The 13677-nt window shown below is 37.1% G+C and overlaps 1 protein-coding gene across 1 annotated transcript in view; it reads left to right on the plus strand.

Annotated features, from left to right (window-relative positions):
• FBN2 (fibrillin 2) overlaps positions 1–13677 on the plus strand; it is a 275257-nt gene that overhangs the window by 123899 nt on the left and 137681 nt on the right. The window contains exon 8 of the mRNA XM_010359875.2: positions 3480–3605. Coding sequence (XP_010358177.1) covers positions 3480–3605 — 126 coding nt within the window. The remainder of the gene's footprint in view (positions 1–3479; positions 3606–13677) is intronic.

The following is a 13677-nucleotide window of genomic DNA, read 5'->3' on the forward strand; positions in this document are numbered from 1 at the left end:
ACTTCAGATATGACAGCTATTAAATTTCTGATTTATATCGGTTTAAATCAGTTTTTCTGATATTTGCAGACCAAAGCTACAAACTGATATAGTTTCAGAAAAGGTCAAGGAGAGATGGGTGGCAGTATATTCAGTGTGCAGAACATGGATGCAACCAATTCCCATTGTTAAGACTCTGCTTTTTCCCATGAGCAGACGTGTCATCTTTAGGCACACTTGTTTATACATAGGTAACATATGCTTTATATTTGTGGAGATACTACTTCCAAATCTGATTATGACATACAGTATTGAAGAACTAATATTCAAAAGAGCTAAATGCATGTATCCTTCTGAACATAAGTGTTAATGCTAAACTTAAATTGATGGATAAACACTGTGGTACAGACAGGAGGCAGGGAAATCCTGGGTCAAAGACAGGGGTGGGGGTCCCTGTCAGGGCTCCACCCTCAAGCCTGGACCTGTGACCCTAAATGAGAACATGAATTCCTGTTTTCCTGCCCAAATGTTGCCTTTTCCAAAACCACCCTGGTCTGCCACACCCCCTACCCTGTACCCATAAAAACCCCAAGCTCCACTGGCAAAGGAGCAGAGCAGAGCACCATGGCAAGGGAGGAGAGAGGAAGCGTCTGAATGTTAAGAGGAGAAGAGGCAGCTGGACATCAGAGACTGCAGTTGGAGAGGAGTTCAGGTAGGGATGGCCAAACTCCAGGGGAAGATGATCTTCCCACCCCATCCCCTTTCCAGCTCCCCATCCCACTGAAAGCCACTTCCATTGCTCAATAAAATCCTCTGCATACACCATCCTTCAATTCCTTCACTTGACCTGATTCTCCCTGGATGCCAGACAAGAATTTGGGACACACTAGGCACTGAGCTTTTTAACATTTAAGCCATCTGTGAATGGCAAAGCTAAAAGAGCATTGTTTGTAACAGACACCTTCTGGGGTTCCGGAGGTCGCCAGCAACACCTAGACACTGCCGTGGGCTGGTACAGGATTTGTTCTGCCAGCATCCGGAAACACTCACCCTGGCTCCTGCACCTGCTCACCTATGTGCTCCCCTCCTGCAAAGGGTTTGAGGATGGCAGCCAAATAAACAAGCCACCCCTGTCTCAAGTCCCGCGAGGGGCTCAAGGGAACTCTCCCGCCTCAACTGGGCATCACTGTATTAAAATGCAGGGGTTTTGGTCAGTATTTTGGGGTTTTGTTGTTGTTGTTGTTTTAAAAAAGCACCTTATTTTTTTATTTTTAAAATATGGTAGATGTCTAGCCCAAAAATAAAAGCATTTCTATTTTTTATACAAAAATGGAGAGTCTTTTGTATATAATTATTTTGAAGCTAACCTTTTAGGGTTCCTACTCAATTATAAGGAGAATTGTGAAACACATAGTTTTTTTTTTTTTGCACAATAAAATTTTTAACACAAAAACCACAAATTTTATGTCATTCCACATGTTCTTCTGTGTCCCAGATTTTTTTCTCCAAAAAAAGAAAATGCCAAACATCTTTTAATTTTCTATTCTTTTTATTGTCAGGAAGAGTTTTAAGACTAGGGCATAGGGAAGTTCTTTATTATGAAAGGAAATGCCTAGAAATAAAAGCCAATGTTTAAATGAAGAAGTAGAGTCTCTTAATGTTTAATATTTTGCATAAATCCTGGGCTCCATAAGCACCTCGATAATTCATACAATTTTAGATGTTAAGAGAGTGAGAAGGCAAGTTTTAGTTCTTCACTTTTTTAATGCTTGCTTTATCTTGTATCCTTCTTTTCTTTCTTTTCTTTTTCTCTTCCTTATCCAGAGGTGATGATAAGTTTATGTTGTAATTAAAGTACAGCTGTTTAGTTTCATCTCTTCTGAATCCATGCTCAGCTGTATTAAGATGCACTGCACTAAGATAGCAACACAGGATGCAACAGGTTCTAATTTTGCACACATGGTTTTATTTTGTTGGATTAAGTCTGATGGCAGCTCTTTGACCACATTTTGTATTTACTCCTCATGTAGTCAATTCATGTTAGAATTCTGATCTCTCTTGGGAAATTGGTAGATTTTTGATTTGTACCTCTGTGTTTTCAGTGGCTAAGTGTTAAGCCTCAAATGAAGATACTGTTTCAGAGAATGTCTGAATCTGGTAACTTTTTTTATAAGAACATACCAAGAAAACACACATGTTTTTTATTTCATGATAAAGTTATTTGTCATGATAAAGCTTCTATCATGATAAAATTCTTCATCATGATTAAAGCTTCTTTCATGATAAAGTTATTTCATGATAAAGCTTGTAGGCAAGAGTGACTTGTCAGAATAAATGGAAAAAAATAATGAATAGACCAATAAAAGAATGTAAGAAAGGCATTGGCAACCTTTTTCTTTTTAAGTGTGGGATTAAAAATATTTTATGTGTTTGTAATAAGAATATAATTATTTTTCCTTTTTTATTGGACATTTTAAAAAAACAAATGTAACTGAAAAAAGAGAAACTAAAAGTCAGCTTACTTTGACTTTTCAGTAATTATCTATATGTATGGCTCTTATTGTTGTTTGTTCTAGTTACTGGCTTTTGCTACCTCTGTTCCTTAAAAAAGACAGCCACCTCCCAGGATTTTGGCTGAATTTTTCTCACAATGACTCATTTCCTTTTTAAATGTATTAGCAATTAGCTCCCAGTTATCCCTAATTGCAGCTTTGTTAGACTTTCCACCTCTCTCTGCTTACTGAACTAGAAGAGAAGTACATTAAAAGTTTATATAAATGACTGGGTTTTCTGCTTTAGGGATAATTTTTAAGAAAGCAGACTTTTCATTAATGGGAAAGGAAATAGACTATTTCCAGCATTGAGTATGCTGAATGGGTAACTGTAGGGAGGTACAATAGGAAAACTGGACACTTCCCAAAGCCTCCCAAGGAGGCTTTTTTGCCCTTTACCATGTTTCTGTATTATTTTAGATTAAAGTTATTCCCAGAATGTCAAATACACCCATATTCAAATGTAAGTACAAAAACATGTCCTGAAGCCAAGTTTTAAAAAAAAGTTATTTGCCACTCTTCATTGCTTCAAATAGTGTGAAAATTAGTTATACATTTTCAAATACAGTTATTCTGTATTTGAAAATGTAATCCATTTATGTGTTTTTCAAGGCTCTAGTAGGATAATTTCCTAGTTGATGTAGAATGGAAACTAAAACATTGACATCTTTACTTATTTCCAATTTAAATTGCATTTTTAAAAAAGGATATGGAGTTCTGCTTTAGTTGGCCTTGTTTTAACTGCCATGGGAGTTTACTTTCATCTCAGTTCCCATAGATATGTGTGAGAAATTCTTTGGGGCCTGAAACAAGAGTATCTTCAGGGTTATATGATCTGACCTAATCAACCATGAATGCTCTCAGACTCTTAAAAAAAAAAAAAATCTCTTTTAAAAGCTATTTAATGAAGGCCTTTCTCAATCATCTTCTCCTTCTTCCCTTGATTAGACATTGATGAGTGCAGCATCATTCCTGGGATATGTGAAACTGGCGAATGTTCCAACACCGTGGGAAGCTATTTTTGTGTTTGTCCACGTGGATATGTAACCTCAACAGATGGCTCTCGGTGCATCGGTAAGCCTCGCATTTTGAAGGCTCAATACACTGGGTCTTTATAATGACAAAACAGCCCAAACAGGCATGAAGATGGCAATGATTCTAAAATATTGAGGAAATGGCTGAATGAGTTGTTTAATGTAAACCGTACCAGTATTGAGGGACTGATAGACCAAGTATTCTTTGCAAAGACTTCAGTTTCAGAAGCCAACTGAGTTTGTTTTATGTTGTCAGAGTCATTTTGGGAATAAAGAAAGACACAAAGGCATGAGAAAAATTTTTTAAAATCTGCTTTGGGAGACAGAATGCAGTAATTAAAGGTTCTTTTGTTGCTATGAATCATGAATGTAGTCAACATCTTATTTAGTTAGAACTTGTTTATTCTATTGAAAATAGTTACTATACAAAAAAGACACCTTTAATTTTGTGTTTAAATATATTCAAATTAAAACCATTGTATACTCTCCCTTATTTATTTAGAAAGATGAAATAGTGCTTCACAGTCATGGCAAAGGTAATCTGTTATTGAGCAAGGCTTAGACATTTGTCTTATTGTGAGCATAGAGATTATGAAGTGTCTTTTGATACATAATCACAGCACAGTGAGCTAACCTCACATTTCTCTTCCTGAGCATTTAACCTAGTCTGTTCCAATTTTAAGCTGACAATAGGTAGAAAGAGAGGAAAACAGATGCACTGTTAGCTTTACTGGCACTAAAGATTCATGTAGTGCAGGAATTAGGGCAATTAATCCAATACTTAAAGAATGGTGTTGTTTTGTCCACTAGAGGGTGACAGTTTGGGCAGTGTCTCTCTCTCTCGCCAAACCAGGCAGTTAGTATGTCAGCAAGCTAACTGCCAGAATCTCTGTAGGTCTTCATGATTCCCTAATGATTCTCATGCGCCCAAGAGAAATGGGTTGATGAGATGGAAATACAGAGTCAAGGATGTAAGCTAGAAGTCCTAGGCCGCCAATAAAAGGACTGTGGCCTGAATGTATTTGATTAAATGTACTGATATATCAGGTCATCCAACAGTGAACATAAGAGATACAAATCCTGCCTTCAGAATGCCATATTGTCATCATAAATAACAGTAGAAGCCTAGTAATAGAAGAAACAGTATTAGTAGTAAAAATAACAGCTATCATTTAAGATATTACACACACCGTGTGTGAGGCACTGGGCTTCTCCACTACCTCATTATCTCATAGCTGTGAAGAGTCAGGCAAGCTACCATCTTCTCTATACTTCAGTTTCTTCTAATAAGTGTCCAGTAAAATATTCTTCATTATTATTCTTATTAAGAGGAGCAGAAGGATATGCCTGCTCTGGACCTATATAATATGTCATATGGTCCTTATAGTAGCCCTGTGAGATAAGTATAGTTACTCCAAATTTACAGATAAAAGAAATATGTTTAGAGAGGTTAAGTGACTCACACAGTGTTTTTCAGCCAATAAATGGTGCCAGGATTCAAATCCTGACCTCTCTGACTCCAGCCTCTGTGCTAGTGTGACACTGAACTGCCACTTACCCACTTTAAGGCTATGGAGATGCTGTGGCCAGATGTCAGGGCCTCCAGCATGAGTGGTTTCTTCACTGTCATGCTAACAGCCTGCTTTGAGAAGTAAGATGTCTGTTGGGAGTCTCATGTCATGTCTTTGAATGAGAATTGTTTGTGTTTTACAGATGAATCAGAGTTCCTATCTTGCATTAGGTAAATCATTTTTTGTGAAATATTAAGTCTCTGCAACTGAGCAAATAAACTATTCTAGGGTCACTGTTGCCAGTTGGCTCACGGCATAGTAAGTTTGATTCATTTAATACCCTAGTTCCCCCTTATCCACGGTTTCACTTTCCATGGTTTTGTTTTCTACAATTCCCACCATTATTCAAAAATATTAGCTGGAACATTCCAGAAATAAACAATTCATAAATTTTAAATTGTGCACTGTTCTGAGTAGCACGGTGAACTTTCACACCAGCCCGTCCAGGATGTGACTCCTCCTTTGTCCAGCATGTCCATGCTGTATAGGCTCCACACCCACTAGTCACTTAGTAGCCATCTCAGATTTCACACTGGCTGACAGTATCGCAGTGCTTATGTGCAAGTGACCTTATTATACTTCGTCATGGCCCCTGAACTCAAGAGTATTGATGCTAGCGATTCGGATATATATAAAATGAGAAGCCATGAAGTACTTCTTTTAAGTAAAAAGGTGGAAGTTCTCTACTTAGCAAGGAAAGAAAAGAAATTGTATGCTGAGGTTGCTAAGATCTATGGTAAGAACAAATCTACCCATGAAATTGTGAAGGAAGAGAAAGAATTTCATGTTAGTTTTGCTGTTGCACCTCACACTGCAAAAGTTACAGCCACAATGTGTGATAAGTGTAGTTAAGAAGGAAAAGGAATTAAATTTGTGGGTGGAAGATATGAACAGAAACGTGTTCAAATTGAAAGCAGTTGGATTCAGCACCATTCAAGGTTTCAGGCATCCACTGGAGATCTTAAAACGTACCCCCCGCAGATAAGGGAGGACTACTGTATAATTTGGCCGTCAGCTTTCTATTAAGGTTGAAAATTACTGCCACTACCTACACTTGACTTGATTTTCTTGAACTCTATAGGAAAATAATATATTTATGCACACATGCATATGCGAACACAAAATTATCAGCTTGGAATAGGTATAGATTCAACTCTGTAGGAGAAATGTCACCGTGGGAGTCATCATTGAACACTGCTGTCTGGGTGCTGTAGAACCTGGCTTCAGGAAACTTGTCTCCTAGAATATCACTAGAAGAAATATGACTGGAGAAGGAAGTGAGGTTATTATTGTGAAGTTCGGGAAATACCAAATATGGCACATCTATTTCGTTTGATAGTCAATGTGGAGTAATTGAAGGCCTTTGAGAACAAATTGGAATGCGGGGTTGGGGGCTTGAGAATAGAGAGAAATGAAACTAGTTATGAGGCAGCATTTGCCAAAATAAGTTTCAGTGTTTTACTTCCCATTTCTAAATTGTTTCTTTTTATTTACTCACTTACATTTCAAAATCTTTCTCTAGTCAAACAAAACTTGCATTCATATTTTTGTTTTGCATTGGAAAAGAAGCATGAATCCTCATTTTATTCAGATAAGACTAACATACCTAATGATTTACTAAGGTGGTTTTTCTTCAATGGAAGATTTGATTTACCATGAAATTAAGATAAACTCTTTTTATCTCTTGCCTCCTTATGTTATAAAGTCCTAAGTCTCTACTCAGACATCCAGAGCCCTTTACAACCTGACCTAACTTGTATTCCGGACTCATCTCTAACCACTTGCCTCCTCATACACATATTTCCCTCATTGCTGTACACGACCACACTGCCATGCCTTTGCCGACAGTACCCCCTCTGCCTGAAGCATCTTGATTTTCCCCTTCTATGCTCATTAAAATCCAGCTCATCCTTTAAGTCTCAAATTAGGTATCACTTTTCTTTTTTTTTTTTTTTTGAGATGTAGTCTAGCCGTGTCATCCAGGCTGGAATATAGTGGTGCCATCTCAGCTCACTGCAACCTCTGCCTCCTGGGTTCAAGTGATTGTCCCACCTGAGCCTCCTGAGTAACTGGTTTTACAGGCATTCACCACTACGCCGGCTAATTTTTGTATTTTTAGTAGAGACAGGGTTTTCCCATGTGAGCCAGGCTGGTCTCGAACTCCTAACCTCAAGTAATCCACCTGCCTCGGCCTCCCAAAGTGCTGGAATTAAAGGCATGAGCCATGACCTCTGGCCAGTATCGCTTTTCCTTATAGCCGTTTCACTTAACCTGCATTTTCTTCTTGGGCAAAATTAATCAGCCCCACCCATAATATGTTTCCATTTGCTTCATTTTAGGGTTTACTGCATTGTCACAGGTACTTGTGCGTTACTCACTGGCTAGACTGTGGGCTGTGTTAGGCCCTGTCTTATGCAGCTTCATGGACCCTGGGCTTTATGTAATAAGCATCTTGCATAAAAGTTTGTGCTCAGTAAATATTTTCTGAATGAACAGAAAAAACCAATGAATGAATGAGATGATATTGATGTAAGAACTTCATGTTGATTATGCAGCCTTGCAGCCTTTGGCATCTCTTTGGACATGATGTGCCACTGAATACGGTCCTGGATGCTCATAAGGCAAGAGCTAACTTGAGGTTCGGAAAGCTAAGTCCTGCGCTAACCAGAAGTCCCATTCATTTCACTATCAACATCCTGAACATTAGGAACAAAGGGGGCGTCTCTAGGGAATGGAGAATGGCTCTCCAGAATTACAAAACCAGTGTTATAATTAAGTAAGCAGCTTAAAAATGTTTTGAATAACTGTGCTATATTTAGAATATGTATGTGTTTTCCATACATGAGAAAAAATTAATCTAACATTTTAATGTGAATGAGATCTTTGATTTTTAAAATTCGGAGTCTGTATTTTCTCAGATTGAATTTATTTGGTTGAATTACATATGTTGGAGATATTCCCACGCTATTTATTTTCTAACCACATGTATGCTAATGATAAAGAGTTGGATGACTTAGAGCTTTTTTTATACTAAACTGTGTGTTATCTGCAGCTTTATTCTGAGAGCTCACATGTGCTGAAAGTAACATTTGCTGAATGTTGCCTTAATTCCTTATTCTAGTTAACACAGACATTCTGAATGTATACCACATGATAAAGCATCAATAAACTTGATCCTGTTTCTTTTGTGTGCCGGAAAACAGTTTCACTTGGCAGGAGAGTTTAACTGGGCAATTTAATTATAAGACACGATAATTTTCCGCTTTCATTGTATAATAAATATAAAAGTCAAATTTCTGATTTTGTTTATCTATCTAGTGTGTTTAATCATCTTTTTAAATATCCAGGAAAGAACTTTTTTTAGCATAGAGCACTAATATATGCCAGTTCCCCCAAAAAAAGGAGTTAAAACGTGCCTAATAATATTTCTCTGAAAAGCATTTTAAATAGTAATACTTAATGAGCCTTAAGTAATTTTGGAAGTAACTGTCATGGTCATGTCCAAGGAATGATTAATACCTAATTTCCACATTGTTATATAGGCACAGAAGAATGGCTGGCAGCCAGCAATAAATAACGCATTGGCAAAGAGCAGTGAGCAACTTCTGTGTGCAGGATAATGTGTCTGCTGCTATTGTGTACACATAGTGAGAAAGGACCCTAAGCACAAGACCCAAAAGTGCCAGTTAGGTTCAGAAAATGGGATTAAGCATTTAGAAATTCTTCCAGTAATATGATGGTGCCGCAGCATGCTAAGGCATTTCCTCAAGCCTTCCAAACGTGTTAGTGCACAATACTGCTGTGGAGTATTCTTGAAAAAACAAAACCTGGCCGGGCACGGTGGCTCATGTCTGTAATCCCAGCACTTTGGGAGGCTGAGGCAGGTGGATCCAGCCGGGCGTGGTGGCGGGCGCCTATGGTCCCAGCTACACGGGAGGCTGAGGCGGGAGAATGACGTGAACCCGGGAGGCGGAGCTTACAGTGAGTGGAGGTCGCACCACTGCACTCCAGCCTGGGTGACAGAGTGAGACTCCGTCTCAAAAAAACAAAAAAACAAAAAACAAAAAAAACCCTGAAAACATAATGTGAAAAAATGTAATACTAATATAAGAAGTTTGAGGCAGAAGTGATGACCAGTGTATTTTTTTTTTTCATTTTTCAAGAAAAGAGCAAGGTACACAATTATTTATGTATTACGCAGCACTTTATGTAATGCTAGGTGTTGATTCCACATGCGTGTGTGCATTTGAAACAAAACACCTGGAGAACCCAAAATTCCTAAAATTATTTGACTAAAGGGGGAACCAGAAATGAAAGAGTATACTAAATAGTGCTTTAGTTTTAGCTTCAGAATTATATAAAAGCTATTGGTGGGAACGAGGATATTAGTTTTAATTAAGAAAGGAGTAAGTGTCTTAGAAAGAGAAGTTTTCCTTACAGTTGGGAAGAAGCATGTCATTCACTATTTTAAAGGAAGAAATAAACCTGGGATACACAGTGGTTCCTTTTCATTACTCTGAGTTCTGTAGTTACTCTTGAACAATGTAAACATGAAAGTATTTTCGGAATAGTAAGAATCCGCAGAATCAATCAAGGGGAACCCAGGCTGGAACCAGACCATCAAAGGGCTGGGTGCAGGCATCCAGTCTCAGGAGACAAAGCATGAGACAGTGGCTGCTATTTACCGAACACCTACTGTCTATCACTATTTTTCTGACCTGGTCTTACCTCATTGGTGTTTTCTGGCTGAACCCTTCATTTTTTAATGAGCAAACCTCATTCCACAGGAGACATTTATTTCAAGGTACAATCCCCAATTTTTGCCAAGTTTTCATCACATTGTATAATTAACCATTAGTTCTCTTAAATCAAGTTTACACTAAATGTCAAGCCATAAAACAAACTCTGATAAGTGTACCTTTATTACATTTCAAGATAGATTTATATTTTAATCAGAGGAGATGAATTACTTCCTTTTTCTCAGTGCGACTGTAAATATGACTCCTTATAAGCCTTGTTCAGGAAATGTAGTAAGGGCGATAGAAAATGATTAGAGGAATAGACTTGTTTTCGTTACTTAGGACACATCAGTTCTACAGTTAAACATATAGCAAGCATTAGATGTTAAACATATAGCAAGTTAAACATATAGCAAGCATTAGAAGAATTTTGTTTTTACAGCTTTTCATCTGCCTTTGCCCCTAATGATTCCCTGTTTCAAGGGATAGTGTGCCTGGACAACTCTTATTTCTATCAGGTGACTTTTTTATTTCTCATATTCTTCCACATGATACAGTTTTTAATACAGTGCTTTCTAAGGGCCATGAAATCTCATACAAAGGAAAGGGGTAATTCCTAGGCTCTGATTTGCTTTGTAATATGCCTTTTTGGAGACCTTAACTATGAGACGCCACACCAGTATGTTTCTCATCCTGGTAGGTTTTGGCTGAAGGAATGAGAAGTAGGTTGCTTGCCTCCTTGTTGTTACTAGAAAAGGCTAATTGTGGAATTTATGAAAAAAAGTTACAATTTACTTTGCAATCCTCTGTTGCTGCCTCTTCATCCTCTCACCTATGGCTTAGTTTCCTTCAGTACATATATTATAGGACTGACTAGCAGTTTCCAAACTGTGTAGAACAATGGTTATTATTATTATTATTATTATTATTATTATTATTATTTGAGATGGATACTTGCTCTGTCGCCAGGCTGGAGCGCAGTGGCGTGATCTTAGCTCACTGCAACCTCCACCTCCTGGGTTCAAGTGATTACCCTGCCTCAGCCTCCCATGTAGCTGGGACTACAGCAACGTGCCAACATGGTAGGCTTATTTTTTGTATTTTAATAGTGACAGAGTTTCGCCATGTTGGCCAGGATGATCTCTATCTCCTGACCTCGTGATCCGCCCACCTCGGTCTCCCAAAATGCTGGGATTACAGGTGTGAGCCACTGTGCCCGGCCAGTTGTGATTTTTTTTGATTTAAAGACCTCTCTTTAACATAAAAAAATGTACTTCAGATCCCCACATTATGATAATTTAGTATTTGTGAGAGCATACATAATGAAAATGTTCTTGGGTATTTAGTAATAATTGTAAATGAATTTGGAGTTTATTAGCTACAGTGGCATATTCGTAAATGTGAATCATGGTAGTGCCAATAAACTGCAAAGTATTACTCACGTTGTAATGTTCAATGTAAATATGTATTTGTGAACCCCTCTCAAGATCATTGCATACTCACAAAGTCTCAGGACTGGTATAGGATGGATTCCTGATAAGTACTTGCAACATTGTGCTTGACATTTGTATTAGTCTGTTGTCTTGCTGCTGAGAAAGACATACCAGAGACTGGGAAGAAAAAGAGGTTTAATTGGACTTACAGTTCCACATGGCTGGGAAGGCCTCAGAATCAGGGCAGGAGGCAAAAGGCACTTCTTACATGGCAGTCGCAAGAGAAAATGAGGAAGAAGCAAAAGCAGAAACCCCTGATAAACCCATCAGATCTTGTGAGACTTAGTCACTCTCATGAGAATAGCATGAGAAAGACCAGCCCCCATTATTCAATTACCTCTCTCTGGGTCCCTCCCACAACATGTGGGAATTCTGGGAGATACAATTCAAGTTGAGATTTGGGTGGGGACACAACCAAAGCATATCAGCATTTTTATACATATTACCTTATTTTCAATGTGAGACTGTATTTGGTCCATGAGTTGTTTAGAACTATAGGATGTTTTCTTGTTTATTTTGTTATTGATTTCCAACTTCATTTCATACATTGTGGTCCAAGAATATTACCAGTTGATACCAATTCTTGGAAATATTCTGGTGCGGTATTTGCTTCATGGTTTAGCAAATGCTTTATTTTTATAAATCTTCCCTATGGACTCGAAAAAGATGGGTATTCTCCAACTGATGGATGCTAGATTGTAGATATATCCATTAGATCAAACTTAATTGTACTATTCAATTTTTCTTTGTACCTACAGAATTTTGTCTACTATATCTATTACCGAAAAAGTCATGTAAATTTTCCACTGTGAAGGTAGATTTCTCAGTTTCTCCATGTAGTCTTGTAAATTTTTATTTTACATAGCCTGATGCTGTGCTATAGGTGATAAATGTTTAAAAGTATCTGTCATATTTTCCTGGTGAATTGAACCATTTTAAAATTATGTATTGACTCTAATTTTTTCTTTATTCTTGGTCTATTTCTAACTATTTTCTTTGGGTTTATTTTGTATCACATTTTGTGAGTGGTATCAGAAGCAGTAAGTATATACCTACTATGTATTTTTCCTCTCAATCTTTCCTCTTCCTTATGTTTTAAATGCATTTCTTTTAAACAGTCTGTATCTATTTTTTGGTTAAATCTTTGCCTTTTCAACTGAGATTTAAATCCATGTGTATTTATTATAGTACTGATATATTTGTTTTTATTTTTACCATAGTCCTTGTGCTTCCTATTTATCTTGCTTTTTTTTTTGTATATTTTCTCCTTTCTTGGTTTCTTTTAGATTTATTCAGGATCCCCCCGACCTGCTGCCATGAACTCGATTCTCTTTCTCCTATTTGTTAAGAAGTTATATACTTTATTTCTGTGGCTTCAGTGGCTATCCTAGCTGTTTTAAGATGCATATTTAAACTAAAGTCTAAAATTAATCTACATGTTTACCTATATATAAACAATAAAAGAATATTTAAGTGATTAAACTTTGATCTTCCCTTCACAACTTTTTAAAATCTAGTATATTGCCATTCCCTATATGTGACAACTTAATCATTATTGTTTAATATGTTAGTACTTATTTATATTTACCCATAAAAAATTATTTACAAATTTAATATTTTTTGCTCATCATTTCTTCCTATATCTCAATCCTTCCATTGGGATCTTTTTTCTTTTGCCTGAAGTACCTCTTTCAACATTTTCTTTATCAAAAAACTCTTGGTAGAAAACTCTGGTTTTGTTTTCTTGAAAATGACTATAATTTGCCCCCTGAAAACATGATTTATCACAGTACATAATTTTCAGTTGACAGTTATTTTATCAGAGTATACTAAGATATTATTTCATCATGTTCTGGCATCCATTGGTGCTAAGAAGTCAGCCATTGATTTTTTAAAAATACCGTTTCTTAGCAGGTGATCTGTCTTGTTTTTCCACCTATTTTTAAGATCTTTACTTTTGTAGTTCTACAGTTTCACAGTGGTATGTCTAATTGTGGATCTCTCTTTATTTATCCTACTTTGAATGTATTGGACTTTTTAAATCTGAGGTTTTACAACATTGCTAGAAAGTTCTAAGTATTCATCAAATACTGCTTCTTTCCCATTCTGCTTATTACTCTTCCTAGTACTCTTATTAGATGTTGTATTAGTCTGTTTTCATGCTGCTGATAAAGACATACCTGAGATAGGCAATTTACAGAAGAAAGAGGTTTATTGGACTTACAGTCCCACATGGCTGGGGAGGCCTCACAATCATGATGCAGGGTGAAAGGCATGACTCACGTCATGGGTGAGACATGTGGCAGACA

This window comes from Rhinopithecus roxellana, chromosome 3, assembly GCF_007565055.1.
Source record: "Rhinopithecus roxellana isolate Shanxi Qingling chromosome 3, ASM756505v1, whole genome shotgun sequence".
Classification (NCBI taxonomy): Eukaryota; Metazoa; Chordata; class Mammalia; order Primates; family Cercopithecidae; genus Rhinopithecus; species Rhinopithecus roxellana.